This window comes from Mustela lutreola, chromosome 1, assembly GCF_030435805.1.
Source record: "Mustela lutreola isolate mMusLut2 chromosome 1, mMusLut2.pri, whole genome shotgun sequence".
Lineage (NCBI taxonomy): Eukaryota > Metazoa > Chordata > Mammalia > Carnivora > Mustelidae > Mustela > Mustela lutreola.
This window is the reverse complement of record NC_081290.1, coordinates 286,021,999-286,040,840: the sequence shown is the minus strand read 5'-3', so window position 1 is coordinate 286,040,840 and position 18,842 is coordinate 286,021,999. Positions and strand designations below refer to the sequence as shown.

The 18,842-nt window shown below is 61.8% G+C and overlaps 1 protein-coding gene across 21 annotated transcripts in view; it reads right to left on the bottom strand.

Moving 5' to 3' along the window:
- Positions 1–7,104: 7,104 nt before the first annotated feature.
- TPCN2 (two pore segment channel 2) overlaps positions 7,105–18,842 on the bottom strand; it is a 35,316-nt gene continuing 23,578 nt past the window's right edge. For 6 of the 21 annotated variants that reach the window (XM_059150121.1, XM_059150131.1, XM_059150151.1 and 3 more), the window contains 5 exons: positions 18,293–18,374; positions 18,122–18,204; positions 17,555–17,636; positions 17,106–17,200; positions 16,166–16,633 (listed from right to left, as the gene is read on the bottom strand). In XM_059150121.1, coding sequence (XP_059006104.1) covers positions 16,300–16,633; positions 17,106–17,200; positions 17,555–17,636; positions 18,122–18,204; positions 18,293–18,374 — 676 coding nt within the window. In that variant the 3' untranslated portion in view covers positions 16,166–16,299. The other 15 variants (XM_059150229.1, XM_059150263.1, XR_009348242.1 and 12 more) reach the window with 14 other exon arrangements.

The window sequence follows — 18,842 nt, the reverse complement described above, 5'->3', positions numbered from 1 at the left end:
TGATGGCCTCATTAAAGACCATCGGCCTGGCTGAGCCGGACGAAAATAACTTCGGGCCCCGGCCGCGTCCCTGACTCCGAGAGCCGCGTCAGAGGCTGGGGGAGCATTGCTGCGCGGCGGCCGTGGGGGTCAGGGGGGGTCCCCGTGGCACTTTGCATGCCCTGATGGCTTGCGCTCGCCTCTAACTGTGGGAGCCCTCCGGCCCCCTCCCGGCCCCGCCCGCCCCCTCCCGCCCCAAGTGCACTGGAATCTCAGGACAACTCCACGCTGGCAGAGACGGGGAGTGGGCTGTGGCCGTGGGGGGCCTCCGGGCCGCCACGCAGGAATGTTGGGGCCTGGCTCACATTCTGAACCTGCCATATGGCCCCGCGTCCTGGGACCCAGGCTGGGAGCCAAGCAGGAGCCCTGTGGCTGGGTCCCCGGCGCTCCAGGCCGCCGCGCGAAGCCATTTGTCAAAGGTGTTTCCCAAAAGCTTCTCTGGAAGGAGCTGCCCTTTGCGAAGCTGGCTTGGGCCTGAGCCAGGCAGAGACATCTGGGGGCTTTTGGCAAAGGTGCCAGCCATCCCGAGATCAAAAGTGCCTCTCCTGGTTATCCTTGCTTCTCTGTGCCAGGTGAGCGAGCCGTGGGGGCCCCGGCGGCTGGGTGAGGCTGGGGCTGCTCACCCAGACGACGTCCTGGCAGCAGGGGGCCGACCACGGGCATGCCCCACTGAGCCCCACATCACAGAAGATCCGTGGCGGGGCCCGTTCCAACAGGAGCACCCCCAGGACACTGGGGTTTGTGCGGGGTTCACTAGCTGTTTGACAGAGAGGCCCAGAGCAAGGACGCACAGAGCCAGGGGGACCGGAGGCCTGGCCAGCGGACACGGTGGCGGCCTCCAGAAGGAAGTCTGGCCAGTGCGGGGACAAGGGATTCCCGTGGAAAAGTGAAGTTACAAGAGAAAAGACCAGAAGTTAATCCCCTTCCCTGGGATCCACTTTCTGGAAGGAGGAGCGCCGTCCCGAATGAACGCGTGCTTTTCGCGGGGCGGTGGACGCAGGGTGGCCCGCCCGTCACACGGCCCGCATTTGTCTCCTGGCTGCAGACAAACCTGCCGGGGGCTCCGCGGCCGTGGTCGCCGCATGGCCCAGCCTCCTGGCAGCCCGGCCTCTGCCCCTCCAGACTCACCCACGGTCCCTCTAGGACCAATTTCATCTCGGGATGTGGCTGATAATTAGAATCGTCCCCCAGGTCTGTCTTGATGGCACTTGCAGGAACAATGCCAACAAAACCTGCTCTAGAACCAAAGTCAGCAGCGGGAAGGGAGAAACAGTCGTAAGACTGTCCTTGACCATCTCGCCCCCAGCGCGGCTGAGCTGGGTGGACGGTTAGCCCCACACTCACCTTCCCGCCCCCTCTTACCTGTCCTCACTGCACAGGTGACGACCCCCTGCTACAGAGAAAGCAACCAAGGTGCAAAGGGTTTGTGCAGCAAGAGGACGGCAGCATGGGGACCCTCGGCTGTTCCCAAAGACCCTGCTCCCGGTCCCACGCGAACGATCTGTTCTCTGTCCTTTCCACTTACTTCAGGGAGTCGACAAGTGACACCCGTCCGGAGGAGGAGCAACAGACCCATTTCACAGATGCAGACACCGAGGCCCGAGTGGGTTCCGCAACCCACAGGCCAAACCACCACCAACTGGCAAGACCAGGCCTGGAACCTGATGGGACTCCATAGTCCACCCTTGCCGCCATCCCCGGCTCCCCGCACCCTTCCGGCCCTCTGTCCGCCCGACACCTAGCGCGGGGCCGCTGGAGACGTGGCTGGGCTGGGGCGCCCACCAGGGGAGGCCGGGGCGGAGCTGCCGCTGGCGAATGCTTGTCCGAGAGAAAGCTCCTCTTTCGGGTTGAATCGTGTCCCCCCCAAATTCACGTCACCTAAGCTCGGAGTGTGAACTTCTGTGGGAGCAGGGTCTTCCCACTGGAGGAGGGGGGCCCTTAGTCTGATGACTGGTGTTCTTACAAGAAGAAGAAAGACACACGCAGGGGAGGGGGCTGTGTGGCCACAAGGGTGGGGGTTGTGGGGACGGGGCTCCCCGAAGCTGGAAGAAGTCGGAAGAACCCTCTGCTAGGGCCTCCAGAGGGAGACGGCCCTACGGACCCCTGGATCCCAGACTTCTCTCTGGCCTCCAGAGGCAGGGACCCCCAATGTCTTTTGCTTCAAATCAGCCTGTCAGTGGTACCTTGTCACGGTGCCCTGGGAAGTTGGTACGACACGCAGCCCCTGGTGCCGGGGGGAGTAGCCACGCCGCCCATTCCCTCCCCACCCCCAACACGTGTCCATCTTCTTCCTGCCACGTTATCTATAAACCGGGGATGCGGCTGAATTTTGATCCCGGAGGGAAAAAAGAGAAAAATGGGTGCCAGAAGGTTCCACCCAGACGCACGGATCCTGGAGCCTTGAAGGATGGCCGCTCCGGGGCGGGTTCCCTGCTTGCAGCCGGCGGAGCGTGACCCTGGCCAGGAGGGGCCCTTCTCTCCTCCCGCACCCCTCCCCGTGTCCGGCCTGGAGTTCCCCTCCCCTGGCCGCCACCCCCACCGCCACCAGGCCGAAGCAGAGAGCCCGTCCTGCATACCTTCACTGCCTTGTGGTCAAGAAAAGTCACTGCCCTTTAGTTATGCGACAAAACTATGTGGCCAGCGGAAAGCAAGACTGTGGGTCCCCGGTGCCCCGAAACACATTCTTTGCATCTCAAAACAATGCCAAAGGCATCTGATCAGAGCGAGGGGCCTGCAAGACCCTCCCGGAGCCCGAGAGCTGGCCACGTGCCGGGCCTGTCCCCTGCCTTCGGCCAGCCTGCCTGGGGCTCTGGAACAAGAATCCGCCCGCTTTCCACAAGCCCACGGCCACCCGCCGCCTGAGACACTCAAGGATGACAAGAGGCCCCTGGTTCTGCGCGAACCCAGTCTCCCTGTTCTCCCTGGGGTGGCCCTTACCCCAGGCAGACCCTGACGTGATTCTAATTCCTTTTGCCCTTAACAGCGGCCGGCACTTTGGTTTCTGGAAGCAGGCAGCCTAGACATGCACGGGGAACGGGGCAGGACGGGGCTCCTCCAGAATGTTCGGAGCTTCAGTTGCCTCTGTGAGATAGAAATGAGAATGCAGGGGCATGCCTGGCGCACTGTCCCCCAGAGGAAGGGGAAGCCAGGGGTCCCTCTGGGTCTGCTCTGAGGCTGGCCCAGCACCCAGAAGCTTACTTGGTCATTTTTTCCAAGGATGTGGTTTTAGGTCCCGTCCACTCCCCTCCTGTCATTGTCCCCGCGGCACCTGGCCTCAGGAGGGCCTGGCTCTGGGCAGAGAGATGGGATCTGCCCCCTTGTCTCCTCAGGGCTTATCGCCCTAGCTCTGCCCTAGGTGCCCCTGAGCCCACTCCTCCAGGGCCTGGGTGCACCCCCACAGCACCCCCTCCCACCCCCAGGAGCTGAGCCAGGCACCCCCACCTCGGGGTCTCCCGAACCACCTGCTGTCTGGCACCTGGGGGACCAGAGTGGCCACACTCACCTCTCAGCCCCTGCCCCTCTGCTAACCAGGCGTGATGGTGTTTGAGCCCAAGGCAGGGAGCGCTCTGCCCTCTCACCCCTACATCTGGCTGCTCAGAGGCAGAGCAGGGAGGCCTCGGGGGCTGGGCCCAGGCTCCATTGTCCACTCATTCATTCATCTGTTCCCTTAGCCCCCAGGAATCTGGGGAGCACCTACAAAGTGCCAGGTGACATTCTGAGCACTCGGGACTCAGCGGTGACTAAGATACTGTCCTTGCCCTGGTGGAGCTGACATTCCAGGACACAGAAACTGTAAACAGAGTCTATTCCGCACCTGACAATCCGCCAATGGCAACAGGACTAGGAGAAAGTCAAGGCCAATGGGGGAGGGGAGGGTCTGTCATCCTGTCAGGGTGGGGGTGGTGTCATGTGTAAAGGCCCTGGGGCACAGGCTCGAGTTGCTGTTGGGAGGGCTCATGCTGAGGAGGCAGACTTCTGGACAAACCAGGCCGCGTGAACAGAGAACCCACAGAAGTGCCAGGTCTTCTGAGCCGCGATAGAGCACCCAGCAAAACCCACGCCACCCACCCCCCAGCACCCAGATTCCCTCTGGGGACATCAGATGTGGGCACATCCCAGAAATGTCCCCACCCGGGGAGAAGGGAGCTGCCTCCGTGGGTGGGCCGCGGGCTGGTGGGCGGGGCAGGCACCGAGACCCCTCCAGACCCAGCCAGAAGCGTCAGCTCGGCCAGAGAGCGCCGAGCCAGCGCCCCGCCTGCTCAGGGTCCTGAGCTCCGTGGCACACCCTGCCCTCCGTGCTCACGCAGCCGCACTGCCTGCCCTCCAGAGGGCCAGGCTGCCCTCCATACCGGAACCCACAGCTCAGCAGATGTCTGTATGGACTCGGCAGCCCCAGGACACTGCCGGCACGCGGGTCCCACGCATCCCTTAGGCCACTTGAAACAGTGGTGAGAGCACATTGCAGAGGCAGCCGAGCCTGGGGCAGCCGGGGACATTCCCAGCATGGGCCTGGGGGTCGAGGATGTCTGTGGGAAGACACACCTTTGCAGAGAATGTTGGGAAAGAAGTTCCAGACAGGGTAGCTGCCCCTGTCCCCCTGGCCTGGGGTTAGAGTCAGGGAGGGAGGCTGGGTCCAGGCCCAGCCTGAGGGGACACCTGCTGTTGGAGCTCTGCTGCCCCCTGCTGGCCAGCCTCAGTACTGCGTGTGTGCCGCCCCACCTCCCTCCAGGTGTGTGCGTCCTACCTGGCCCTGCCGCTGGGCGCCCGGGGCCTTGTCTTGGGCCCTCACCTGTATGCAAATCATACCTGGGGCCCCCAGCCCACTGCCAGCAGGGGCAGCATGAAGAACCTGCGTTTCCTGTCACCGAAGCTGGCTCGCAGGTGTCCAGGGGACTGACAAGGTGGCCCGGCCCCGACCACAGGAAGGCCTGCCCCAGCCAGGACACCCAAGCCCATCCTCCGGTCCTGGGTCTGCGCGCTGGTGCTGCTTCTCTGCACACACCTCCTCCGGGGGTGGAGGGGGGGGGTGCTGCTCGGCTTCCTCAGAAGGTGCCCCCCACCCTGGAAACAAGGGGAGCCTCGGGCCCGGCACCCAGTGCGGAGGGAGACCGGCCTGTCGGGAGCCAGGGGAGGGGCCGGAGAGCAGCTCACAGGCCACACGAATGCGGGGAGGGTGTCCGCGGTGCCCGCTCCTCCCTCTGCCCCAGCGGCATCGAGGGGAAATGCCAGGCGCGGCCCGAGGCCCGTCTCCTTGCCTAACCGGAGTCCCACAGCCCCTTGAGGCTACTTCCACCCCAGGCCACACTAATGACACTAAGGGCAGCGGGGAGAAGGGGCCACCACAGAGCCCTGTGGCCACATGCCTCCCCACGGATCCCCGCCTTTGGGCCCAGAGCAGGCTGTTAGGATCCTGCCACAGCCCCAAGGAAAGTCCCCGCAGCACAAGCCCCGCCCAGCCGGCCTCCCCAGCCAGGCCTGGCCTTGGAGACTCCGCTTCCAAACAAGACCAAGGAGATGCCCTCTCTGGCAGTCCCTGGGTCGCAGCCCTAATGAGAGCCCTGGACCAACGCAGTGCAGGCCTAGGCGTGTTCTCAAGGGTGCTCTGGGTCACCTCCAGGAGAGGGGTGGGAAGCAGGAGCAGGACATTGTCCACACTGCTTCTTCCCTTGAGCACTGGTCCCCTTGAAGGTCTGGGGTTCGTCATCTGAAGCCTCATGGAGCTCAGCAAACACAAGAACCACTATTCATTAGCTCTTGTCCGGGGCTGTGCAAGTGTCCTGTGGCCACTGTGACCATAAACAACAAAAGGATTTCCTCCCACTTTTGGGCAGAAGTCAGAAATCAAGGTGTGGGCAGGGTGCTGTCTCCAGAGGTTCTGGGGCGGGGTCCCTCCTGCCCCAGCACCTGGAGCCTCCAGGCATCCCTGGACTTGTGGCCCCTTCCCTCCCACCACTGCTTCCGTGTTCACATGGCCCCTCCCACATCTGTGATCTCTCCTTACACCGAAGCTTGTCATTCTATCTAGCGCCCACTCAAAAGACAGTAGGATCTCGTCTCAAGAGCCTTCACATAGTTACACCTGCCAAACCTTATTTCCACGTGAGTTCATATGCACAGTTACAGGGGGGCGGGGGTCAGGACTTGGACTTTGGGGGGCTTCCACTGATCCTCAAGGCACAGGGGAAGGGGCACCCCCACTGACTGCCTGGCCCTAGCCAGCCATGTGAGCATCGCCTAGGAACAGGCTCCGAATGCCCGTTCCCCAGCTGGTCTGCCCAGCCTTGCTGTATCAGACCCTCCAGTGGGGCCCAGCGATCTGGGTTCCACAAGCACCCCCTGGAGGTTCTGATGCAGGTCACGTTTGGGAGCCACTGAAATGAGACCACAGAACGTCTGTTCTTGACTCAGACTCAGTTTGGGTTGGGTCAGGAGTCACATCCGTCGGGATTTACTTCATTTATGGGGATGGAGGAGGCGTGAGACCCTCCAGGAACCTGCGTGCTCACAGGCCCCCCGCCACCTGCTGGACCAGACAGAAAACGTGGTGGGAGCAGGAGGGGGTTCATTCCGATGGGGGCACCGGGGAGGCCTCCTGGCAGCGGGGTGGGGCCACCGCCCTCAGCCTTGGCCGAAATCAGAACTAAGTCACTTGTGTCCCCATAACTCAGGGAAGGTGGGGGCAGGGGGAGTCCCAGCAGGAAATCAATGGGGACCTCCATGGTTCCGGGACCTCCATGGTTCCGGGAACCTGGGGACTTGGGTGGCAAAACCAGACCCCAGGGATCAGGAGAACTCCTGCCCTCCCGAGCAGAAATCACAGGTACCTTCCCGTGACGTGGCCGCCCGGGCCCACATCTCAAAATGTTGTGAACTGGGGGCAGGCTGTGGCTCTCTGTCCCACATTTGGATTTGTTAATGTCCCATTAGCAGTTTCTCCATATAATTACTCTCCTTGTATTTCCACGTGTTTTAGGGTACAGTTCTAAGACCTTTTTCTAAGAAGGGGCCACAGACTCGGCAGCTGCCTGACAAACCCCGGGCACCGCAAGGGCAACCAACGTCCACTGTCTGTCCAATCAGGAACTTTCCGGTTTATTCTAAAGCTGCTCGTGCCGACTTTCTCCATAATCCACTTCCTGCCTGGGCCTGGGGGACGCCCGGTAGACGTCCTGTCCTTCCCTTAAACACCCTTCTCAGGGGAGAAGTCAGTGTAGGAGGGTCCGACTGCAACACGGTCAAAGGGACAAGCCGCCCACCTCAGAGCCATCGAGAGGACAGAGAAACGGGTTGGGGCATTGCTGGCTTTGCTTCTAGGCAAACCCAGCACGGGGGGCGCTATCAGGAACCTTCCACCTGAACGCGGGCGGCAAGACGACCCGAGATGGAGCTCTGCCGACGGGAACGGAAGTGACCAAGGAAACGGATACACACCAGCCCCGTCTCGGAAGCCCTATCGCTCGCAGGAGACCGAAAGTGCCCAGAGGGGAAGGGGCACGGCTTTTGCCACCATGGTGCGCCCCCCAGCTGCCAACATGATGTGCTGGGCTCGGGGTCACCTCGAGGGCCGCTGGGGACAGTGATGGAGGCCAGTGCAGCAGGACAGCAACCCCAGCCTCTAGTCGATGAGGCAAGGACCACCGCAGGCTTCCCAGGGCCAGAGGCGGGCCACGTGGGGGGCTGAGAGGCCACTGCGATGGAGATGTGTGCGGGCCTGTCCGGGGTCCAGCAGCAAGTGTCATACCCGTGGGCAGGCACAGGCCCTGTCACAGGCTGCTCAGGGCTGAGCGAATCTGCCTTCATGACAGCCTTGGGCACACACTCCGCCTGGCCACCTGTGGGCACAGGCTCCTAAAAGAAAAAAAAAAAAAACACCTTGTGCCTCAGTTTCCCCACTTACAAGGAGCGCGGAGGTCTGAAGTTCGAAAACCCACCGGGGTCAGCACACCGGCTCCTTCAGCGTCATTATTCCAGTCCGCAGCCCCCACCTCCTTTCCAGTCGAGGGAGCGAGTGCTCAGGAAGGCTAACTGCACATCAAGGTCACGGCGCACGGCAGGCGGGGCCCAGACCGGGTGCCGGGAGCCTCTCCGGATGGTGGCTAAGTGGGAGGAAGTCACAAGGAGCCCAGCCTGCCCCCCAAAGCGCCCCTGGTCATGCCTGTCATTTCCCGCACCCCGTGGGGACTGTCGGGACCCTCCTGCGTGCAGGAAAGGACCGTCTGACGCCGCACGCGTGTCTCTACAAACATCACAGACTTTTGTCTCGGGCACGCGCGGCGTGATGTGCGGAGGGATGGAGGAGGTAAGGTAGAGGCCGGGCCAGGGGGAGGCAGTGCCGTGAACAACCAGGGGGCCTCCGCCTCTTTGTACTCCGTGCCTCGGTTTACCCGTCTGTCAGTGCCGCCCTAGCCCGTGACTCCATGGGACGAAACAAGCCCACACCTGCCTCATGAAGGGCTCAGAAAAGCACATGGGAAGCCGCTGCCCAAATCGCGGTTCTTCATCTTAATTATCATCACTGCTTTGGTCTCTTGAGAATCCCTTTACGTGTTCACGGCTTTCACAACCTTCCCGTCGTGGGCCCCCCACGAAGACCTGGAAACAAGCCGAGGACAGCGAGGCCGCGGGCCCCAGCCCCACCCAACATGCCTCCACCCCCACTGGGCCTCGCACTAACCAGCCACCCGCCGCCGCCTCCGGCAGAAACCTGTTCCCCTTTTCCCCAAGGCCACCGGGGAGCTCCTCGCAGGCCTAGGGCGGGTGTGGGTCCTCCTCAGGCATACGTGCAGCCGCTTCCTCCTGCTCCTGGCCCTCAGCCTTTTCCGCTCTCATCCCACTTTGCGTCCACACCTGACAGATCCCAGCCCCGCAGCGCATATGCCTAGACAATGCTAGTGTCGGAGGTAAGACGCCGTCTGTTCTTCCCGGCATTCGACGGCAGCAAGAGATCCAGATTCTTCCCCTCACAGATACTCACTGAGCATCAGCCGCACACAGACACCACCAGGCCCTGGGGACAGAGGAAGGAATGAAAACACCCACTGCCCCACAGGGCGAGGGAACAGCACGGAGAGCATACGATCATGCTGCTGGGGGAGGGTGGTAGGACCCCCACGGAGGCGGGACCAGGGCCCTGGTCTGTGTCCCTGCCCGCCGCACCCACTCCCCCAAACCCTGGCAGGGCTCTCGCCCAGCCTGGGGTCCAGCCAGGTTCTCCATGTCCAGTTGTGCTGTTTGCGCACAGAACCGGAACCCAGGCTACAGAAAAGGCTGGGGGGGGGGGCGGTGGCAGGGAGGACATCGTGCTGCCTGGACTCTGCCTGCCGGGACAGAAGCCAGCACCTTTCCTGACTCCTCTGCCCAGAGAGGACCACTCAGAAAGGCGTCCTTTCTGTAACTGCCCCCACAACGTACTGTTTTATAATTCACCGACAACAGTGGGGAAACCAAGCAAACGAGGGAGAAAAGCTAACTGCCTGAGCCGGCTGTTCTCCAACTCTGGTCTCTGGAGCCGTCGCAGCATCCCCTAGGAACGTATCAGCAGCGCAGGTTCCTAGCACCCCCACCCCGGTCACCCCAATCAGATCGCTGGGGCTGTGGCTCACAGCTCTGTCAGAGCGAGCCACCTCCAGGGGATTCTGAGAGCTGCTGGCCCCGGAGTCCGGTGTTAGGGAGCCGCGTCCACCTGCCCGTTAGCTGAGAGGGGCAGGGGAACGCCAGGGAGGTGGGGAAGGCGGGTCTGGCTCACCTGGCGACAGGTGTTGCCGGGGCCCAGACACGGATTAGCCAACTGCTGTTAAACCCAGGGCAGCCGCCAGGCCGCACAGGTTCCCGCAGGTGCGGGCCCGCCGCCCTGGTGCGGCTCCAATTGTGGTACCAGAATGGCTGCGGCCTCCAGTGTGATCAGTGGGCCGGGGCTGAGCTGCCCGCGCCCTGCCCGTGGCGTCTGCTGGCCACTTTGATGTGAAGGGCATTGTCGAGCCCCACGCCCCCTTCTTAAAATTTAAGAGCAGCAGAGTGTGCCTGCCTTCCACTTAAAAAAAAAAAAAAAAAAAAAAAAAAAAAAAAAAAAAAAAGGATTGTTCTAACCTTTTAATAATAAGAACCACCAATTATCTCTGAGGCAGAAAACCCAAACCTGGCTGTTTTGGTGAAAGACAGGATTCGTCCCTGCTGTGCCAAGCGGACAAGACCACATGAAAGGCCCCAAACCGCTTGCTGAGACCCCACTCCCAGGTCCCGGCAGCAGACCCCGCCCAGGTCCTTGGACCCCATCCAGCTGCAGGCCCAGCCACGGCCACCACGGCTCTGCACCTGCCGGCCCAGCACACACTGACCGAGGCCACTCCAGCCCCCGGGGGTGCACAGGCCTCCCAGCTGTCCCAGCCCCTCGCTACTGGCAACTCTGTGCTCCTCATTCCCTCCCTCCATTGGCCCCAACACCGGGGTCGGGCTGTCCGGGTCACCATAGCTTCACAGTGAGTCCGGAACACTGGCAAAGGTCCTCAACCACATTTTTTTAAAAAGATTTTATTTATTTATTTGACAGAGATCACAAGTAGGGAGAAGCAGGCTCCCTGCTGAGCGGAGAGCCCGATGCGGGGCTCGATCCCAGGACCCTGAGATCATGACCTGAGCCAAAGGCAGAGGCTTTAAGCCACTGAGCCAGCCAGGTACCCTGGGCCTCAACCATACTGTCCTATAGAAGCAACATGGCTATTTTTGCATGTTCAGTTTCATGTAAATTTTCCAAACAGCTTCTCAAACTTTGTCAAAAAAATCAGCATTGTTTAGAATTTTAACAGGTCCATGGATTAATTGGGGGGAAACGGGCATGTTGACAATATCAACACTTTCCAGCCATGAAGAGGGCAGCTGCGGTAAGCAGAATTCGGAGATGACCCCCGCCCCGTGACCCTCACCCCTGTACATGTCCTCCCGCCAGGTGTGGGTGGACCTGTGACTCACCCCTAGGGTTGGGTGCTGATCTGCAACACCACGCACTTCAAGGAAGGGAGCGCACCCTGGTGAGCCTGACCTAATCAGGTGAGTGTGTAAGGGGTCAGGGCTCTTCCTGGAGAAGAGGCGTGCAGGGGGAGAGACTGGACTCGCAGCAGGTCCTCTGTTGTTGACTGAGGTTTGGAGGCCGCGGGGCAGGGGGCACAGGCAGCCTCCAATTCCTAAGAGCCACCCTCCGCGGACAGCCAACGAGGAAACAGGGTCACGCCAAGTGCTATTACCTACAGCCTCAGCCCTCCTGCCTTGGAAACAGACTCTGGCTGACGACCTGAACGAGCGTAGGCAGGGGCTCCTCCCCGAGAAGCCGGGTGGGGCATAGCCCCTGCCCCACCGTGAAGAGCGCCAGCGCAGCTGGGCCCGCAGAGCCGCGATCGGGCGGTTACGAGACCCAGCACATGCCCCTCGCAAGAGTCCACAGCCCTGGACGTGAACAACACTTTAGTTTCCTGTGTGCAGACCTTGAATATCCCACGTTCAGTGTATCTTTAAGGACCCCGAAGGCTTTACTCTCGGGTAGATAGTACCCTAGTACCTTTTTTGGTATCTTTTAAAGGAGACTTATGAGTTTGTTGCTCGTGTTTCGAAAAGCGGCTGATTTCAGTGTATTACTCTTACAGCAAGCTACTTTGCTGAATTCTTACTCTTCAATAATTTTAGCCTTTCTATTTGGACAATCATGTTTATTTGTGAATAGAGAGAAACATTGGGTGCCTGGGTGGCTCAGTGAGTTAAAGCCTCTGCCTTCGGCTCAGGTCATGATCTCAGGGTCCTGGGATCGAGTCCCGCATCGGGCTCTCTGCTCAGCGGGGAGCCTGCTTCCCTCTCTCTCTCTGCCTGCCTCTCTGCCTACTTGTGATCTCTGTCAAATAAATAAATAAAATCTTTAAAAAAATACAGAAATATTTCTTCTAATGTTTACTTTTTTAACTTACTTGGTTTTAATGAGCTGGCCAGGCTCTAATTTTACTATTCCTAGTTTTAAAAAGCCTGCCAGTACCATCTCCATCTAGAAAGCTCTTTCCTGGAGGTCTGTGGTTGGAGGGCATCTGAAGGGCACCCACATGCGGCGAGGAGGGCATCTCTGTGGGGAAGAGGCGGCAGTGGCGAGGGGAGAGGAGTAGTTACAGAATAATCAAGTGAGTGCACAGATGGACGGGAACCATTCAGAAATAAAGGGCTTACAAACCTGCAGAGAGAAAACCAGGCGCAGCCTGTGGTGTTGGTTTGAAAATGGAGGTATTAGCGTGATCTCGTAGCTGTTAATAGACTGGATGGGTGGATGCATGGATGGACGGATGGACGGACGGACGGATGGATGGATGAATGAATGAATGGACGGACGGATGGATAGATGGAAGAACGGATGGATGGATGGATGGACCAACGCATGGATGGACGGATAGACGACAGATGGACAGATGAATGGATGGACAGATGGACACACACACCAACGGACAGATGGATAGATGAACGGATGGATGATGGACCATGAGACGGATGGACATATGGACAGTTGGACAGACGAACCAAGAGATGGATGGAGAGACGAACGGACAGACAGTCACACAGAGAGATGCACGCACACGTTCCCTAGCTCCATGTACCAAGAGAACCCGCGTACAGCGACACCCCAATAGCAGGAGGCACAGCTCACACCGACACCTTGGCTCCTCGATGCTATTCCTGCCGAAAGGAGCAGGGCCCCTTGGAGCAACGGCCGCTTCCGGGGCTGGGCCGGAGAAGACGCAACATGAGCCCGGAACATCTTTTCAGACCACAAAGCAAAGCAGCACTCCAAAGACAGAAAATGGACACGAAAGCCAGAAGAAGTGGTTCCCACTGGCGGAGGGAGAATCTGGGCATGAAGTAAAATCTAGCAACAGCCTCCACACGACCCACCGAGCAGAGGAAGCAGGGCGCGCGCAGAGGAACGCGGGAGGAGGAGCAGGAACTAGGCGAAGTCTGGGGCGGTGGACACTCGGGAGCTTCAAAGCACCCCCTTCGCCGCAAAGGGAGAAGGAGCAGCTTGACGCTGGGCAGCCCAGCAGGCTGCCGCCACAAGTGACAGGGAAGGCACAGCCCCGGGGCCAACGGAAAGTTCCCACCGCCCGCCGGGATGCGCTTCTGAGCTATTCCTGCAAAAACCGCAGAACCGAGCTCCTGAGGACAGCTTGCGTAAACCCAGCCTGGGGACCTTCCCACACAGTCACTGGGCGGCCTTCACGAGGGCCGAGGTCACCTGTCTGGCAAGATTACTGGCGACCCTGGGGGCCCGAGGACAGGACTGGAGGCTCAGAACGGCCATGAACTCAGTGAGCGCCGGCTGGCAGAACCCACGGCGACCCCGTCCCCACGCGGCCGTCTGGGGAGGCCCTCCCTGAGGCAGGGAGGGTGAAGGGCACAGGAACCACAGCTTCCCCTCCGCTGACTCCGGAAAAAGCTCTACTTGCAACTTTCTCCTGAGCGCAGCTCCCTCCGTGCGGCTGTTAAACAGGAGACAACTCCTGCTCGGCCCGCCACCTCCACCCCTGCCCCAGAAATGGCAACTGTGTCCCTCCAGAGCTCCCCAGAGAGGGCAGGGGCCTCCACGGGGAAGCTCAGCACGAGAGCGTCGCAGCCCTCCTACTCCGTGCAGGACCTGGAAGCAGCTCACCTTCAGGGGCCCGGGGCAGCTGATGGCCCTGAGCTGGGCGGGGGGAACGTGAGACACCCCCCAACCCCCGCAAAACGTGGAGGCTGCAAGTGCTTGCTGGGCAGGACCCAGGCCTCCCAGGCAGGCTGTGGCCTGGGTGCCCACCCAGGTCCCAGCGTTGCCCACACTCCGGGGCCATCAACGACTAGGAGCTAAGGCCCTGCTATTTGGTGTGTGCGGCTCTGGGCCCACAGACACCCACACCACCCTACCCCACCCACGGCCCCTCCCCAGCGGGCACCCCAGCCTGTGCCCTTCTCCCCCCCGGGCCTGCCCCCCTCCACCAGGCCAGCTGCCTCCATGGCGCCTCTCGCTGCCACCCAGCCCAGGGCTCCCCAGCCTGCGGACACACAGGGCCCTCCTCAGAGCCTGACCCGAGCCACAGGGCTCCTCTGGGCACAGCGGCCTCCTGCTCCTGCTCCTGCTCCTGCTCCTCCCACCTCCCCGGGGCAGGGATACCACTCCAGGTGTCCCAGACTCCTGCATGGCCCTGGGGGACTCCAGGGACCAGTGGGCCGGAGCCCCCACAGCCACAAAAACCACCATGAGCCCCACCAGAGATGCAAGGGGCATCTGAGACACACGAGCACATGCCCTTTCTCATATGGGTTTTACCCAGTGCAGCACCCAAGCTGAGGACAGGATTGGGGTGGGGGGCCACCGGGACCACTGCAGACCAGGAGACCCCCACCAGCCCTGCTCCCTTAACCAAAACCTGAGCCCCAGCTCAACTGTGAATTCAGCCCCGAGTCTCAGGGGGACAGATGGGACAGTCAGTGCCCCTGACCCAGAGCATCTCAGAGACACCAGCCCGTTGGCCCCAGCACCGGTCACCCCACCCTGAGGGCAGCGCCAGCTCGGAACAGCACGGTCTGCCAGGGTCCAACATGGGTCATCCAGAACTCGTCACCACGTGACGGTAAGGACCAGAGGGGACTTCTCTGCACACAAGCCAGGAAGCAGGAAGGCAGACCTTCAGGGACCTGCACAAGGCAGGGCAGAGAACGTGACATCCCACCTGGCAAGCAGCCTCTGGAACGAGCTCTCGCAGGTGGCCAAGCCTGCGGCCCGGACAGTGAGGCTGGGCTCCCCGACGCTGGCTGGCCCCAGGAACGCCGTGAGCTCCCCCTGAGGGCCATGGGGTCCAGCTTGCATTAAATGTGAACCAGATCCTGCCACCAGATGGCGCTCAGACCTCAGGGCAGGGGCAGAGGAATGACCCCACTGCAGGTGCGCACAGCAGCTGACCAGGGGGCCTCACCCTCGTCCCCAGGGCCAGCAGGGCTCTGCCGAGACAGGCTGGGGGCACACTTCTAACCCACTGCTCCACAAGGTGCCCCCACCCAAAACCAGCTCTCCCAGAAGGCAGCCTGCAGAGGGGACAGAGGACTCTGGGAGAGTCCTCACAGCGCCCAAAGAGCCCCCAAACCTGAGGGGCAGCAACATCAAGGCGCCAGATCTCAGACCAACTCCAAGATCAGAAACTACGACGTTCTTGGGCCCCTGAGACACAGCCCAGAGCGCTGGGGTTTCTGGACATCTTAGAAGCTCCTTTTTCTAGCTACTCTCCTCCAATCCCATTTCCCAGAGCAGCTGGGAAGACGGAGGCGGTCGCTGCCCGCCGCGGAGTCTGCACCCACGCTCTCGACCCCCGCCCCCACGGGGTCCGCACCCACAGCAGACACGGCTAACCACTCCCAGCACACGCTCCGCGAGGACTCCAGTCCTTCTCCACAGACCTCCAGCAGCTCCCACCCATCACTCGAGTCAGCCCTTGAAATGAGAAAACCACTTCTTAGTCTGGACCCACGGTGGCTCAAGGGACAAAGTGGCCAGCCACACATCACTCACTCTCCCTCCTCCCTGGCCTACTAGCCTCTTCTGCCACACCCCTGTGGACACGTGAAGGAGAGCCACCACTGGCTCACACAAGCCATTACACAAATTAGAAAAAGAGAGCCCTCACCATGGGCAGATGTGCCAGTGGCTGGACACACCCTTACCCCAGGTTTGTAGTGCACAACCTGAACCACTGGCCACCCTGTTCCAGAGAAGTAGGAACAGAGTTGTGTCCCAGTAAAGAATGACAACCTCATTCTTTGCAAGACTTCAGGATAAAAATTATTGGCGTTCTGACCCATAAAGAAATACACCCAATCACACTCACACGAACCATTAAATAATAAAACGGTTAAGATCCTCCTCACGTAAAACCACCAGGATCCCAAACCTAATGCCCTGGGAAGCTGCTGGCTGGCCTGCACGGGCCCCAGGCAGCCCTCTGGTCCCTGCAAGCCCCCAGCAGTGAAGGCACCATGGGAATCACAGGCTCTGGAAGGCAGGCCGCGGCTTCCCGCTGCTCAGTCTTGAGAGTCCCTGAGGAGTCCCCTCTTCCAGGACTCAGAGAAGCCGGAGTCCTGCCGAAGCCAGCTTACGAAGAGAGCGGCGCGGCCCAGACGCCACACGAAGCTCAAGCAGCCCACCCGGGAGCCACCGAGAAAAGCTGGTGGTGGTTAGTGGTTCGGATCGGCAGCGACCCGGGGCCTCTGCTCTCAGCCCCAGCCTAGGGCGGGTGGAGGAGTTCCGTCCGTCCCTCGGTCCGTTAGTCCATCCATGGAAAGTCTCTCCTTCCTCTCCTTCAGGGCGGCCGCCTCCTCCCACAACGGCGTCAGTCCCGAGGCCACGGGGCCCCCCGCCGCCCTCGCCGGGACGGCGCACCTGGACATCACCTGCACAGCCGCAGGTGCGGATGGTGGCTCAGCTTCTCCATGAGCTCGTCCTCGGTCGGCTCCTCCAGGACCTCCCTGGGGAATCGGGGAGAAGACGTGCAGGGAGCTCTGGAGAGGGCGGACTCGGGCAGCTCCGGAATGGTGGGCCGCCTTGCTCCTCATTTAGGAATCATCAGACACGCGCCCAAGTGAGCATGGGGACTTAGACCCAACTCCAGGACGTGTGCAGGGCGTTCCTAAAAGCCCGGGGTTGGAAGCCGGCGGGGCGGGGTGGCCCTCCAGGCTGGCCAGTGGCCGCGCAGAGGGGCCGCGGGACACAGCGCAGGCGCGGGGAGGGAAGGCGTGCCCGCAGCTGTCTGGGTGACCCCGCTGTCCTGCGGCGCGCGGAGGTAAGGGCCGCCCACCAACAGCAACCCCTGGAGACTAACCGAACCGGAGATGCTGTCTTAAACAACTTCATCGGAGAGCAAGACAGAGGTCCCAGCCCCAGCGCCAGAACAGGAAGCCCAGACCCTGGTCCCAACGCAGAAGCGGCAGGAGGAATGCTGCGGTCACCGAGGACACCCCCCCCCACTGGCTGCCTCGCCCTCCCTTGCTCCCCTCCCCAGAGACCCTTCCTGACCACAAACCTGAACAAGAGCTCTGCACTCGTCTGGTAGGTGCTGTCCGGGTCCCCAGCAAGGGACTGCAGGTGACTGCGGCGGTCCCACTTGTGAAGAAAATTCTGACAAACAGGAGGCGGAAAGGGTGGCCAGTGGGTGTAAGCCCTGTGCGACCCAGCCTTTTGCCCCCCAGTGCGGGCCAGGCGTCCAGTACAGGGATCCAAGCCCCTCCCGGATGCCGGGATCCAGGGCCCCACACGGCCGCCCACTCCTGCAGGAGCCTGACAGGTCTCCCCCAGCCCCCACCACAGGGAGGACATCCTAGGAGGCTCCCGGCAGCTGGCTCAAGCAGCACCACACCGGGACCCAGCACAGCCCCCTTCCTGCCCCGTTCTGGACAGGTCCGGCCAACAGCCTCAAGCCGTCTGTGGCGAGTCAGCAACCGCCTGAGACAGCCGGGCAGGGATCTCGGGTACCTCCAGGATCAGAGCCAAAAACAGGTTGACCCAGACAACAGACGACACCAGCCACCACAACACAAAGTAGATCTTCGACCACCTATGGAGACAAGAAGGCCAGCCGTGGGCCACCGGGAGCGGTGCCAATGGGACAGGGACAGGGGCATGCCGGCTGGGGTCCCACTGCGCAGAGACGGGGAGGGGGGCCGTGCCGGCCAGGGTCACACTGCATGGGGATGTGGCAGGGGTGTGCCAGCCAGGGTCACACTGTGCAGGGGACAGGGCAGGGCCATGCCAGCTGAGGTCACAATGCGCAGCGGACAGGGCAGGGCTGTGCCAGCCGGGGTCACACTGCACAGACACAGCACAGGGGAGTGCCAGCCGGGGTCACACTGCGTAAGGATGGGGCAGGGCCATGCCGGCTGGGGTGACACTGCGCAGGGACAGGGCAGGGCAGTGCCGGGTGGGGTCACATTGTGCAGAGGAGAGGGTGGGGCATGCCAGCCAGGGTCACACTGAGCGGGGACAGGGCAGGGCCGTGCCGGCCGGGGACACACTGTGCAGGGTCGGGGCGGGGTCACTCACGGGCCCGAGTAGCGCCGATAGGCATCCAGGAACACCTGCCAGTTGTTCACCACCATCACGTTCCACAGAGTGATGAGGGCAGCCTGTGAGGCGGCAGACACGGGGTCCAGGGGGGCCGGGACAGGGCGACGGGAGGGTGAGGGCGCCGAGGACCGGGGGTGCAGGGCTCACCGCAAAGTCATCGAAATTGTTGGGCCAGTACTCCAGCTGCTCAAAGCTTCCGCAGGGTGCCGAGCTGTTGTCAGGGCTCAGGCTGCGGGGACACGGCAAGCTGGGTCGGGGATGGGGACCAGGACACGGACCCCGCGGCGCCCCAGCCCTGCCTGAGCCCCTGCCCAGCTGGAAGCCCTCTGGGCCCGGAGAAGCCGGAGAGGAAAGGCAGCCCCCGTCCGGAGGTGCTGTGAGAGCAGCCAGGAGCCGAGAGCTGCAGACATGCGTGGGAAACAGAGCTTCGGGACAGCGGGATCCACGTCTGGCTCCAGGCCCCCTTCCACCAGCGTGTGGCCTGGCCTGGGGTGTGCAGGGCTGGGAGCCGCCACAAGGCTTCAGAAACACTTGGTAGAGATGCTGGGTGAGGGCATCTGGCGGGGTGGGGAAGGAGGGGAGACAGAGGAAGAGGAACTAGGAGACACCCCCGCTCCCAGGGAGCCACCCCCACACCCCCACACCGCCACCCCGCCCCACGCCCCTCCACACCCCCAAGAGGCACTTCTCCCCTTGG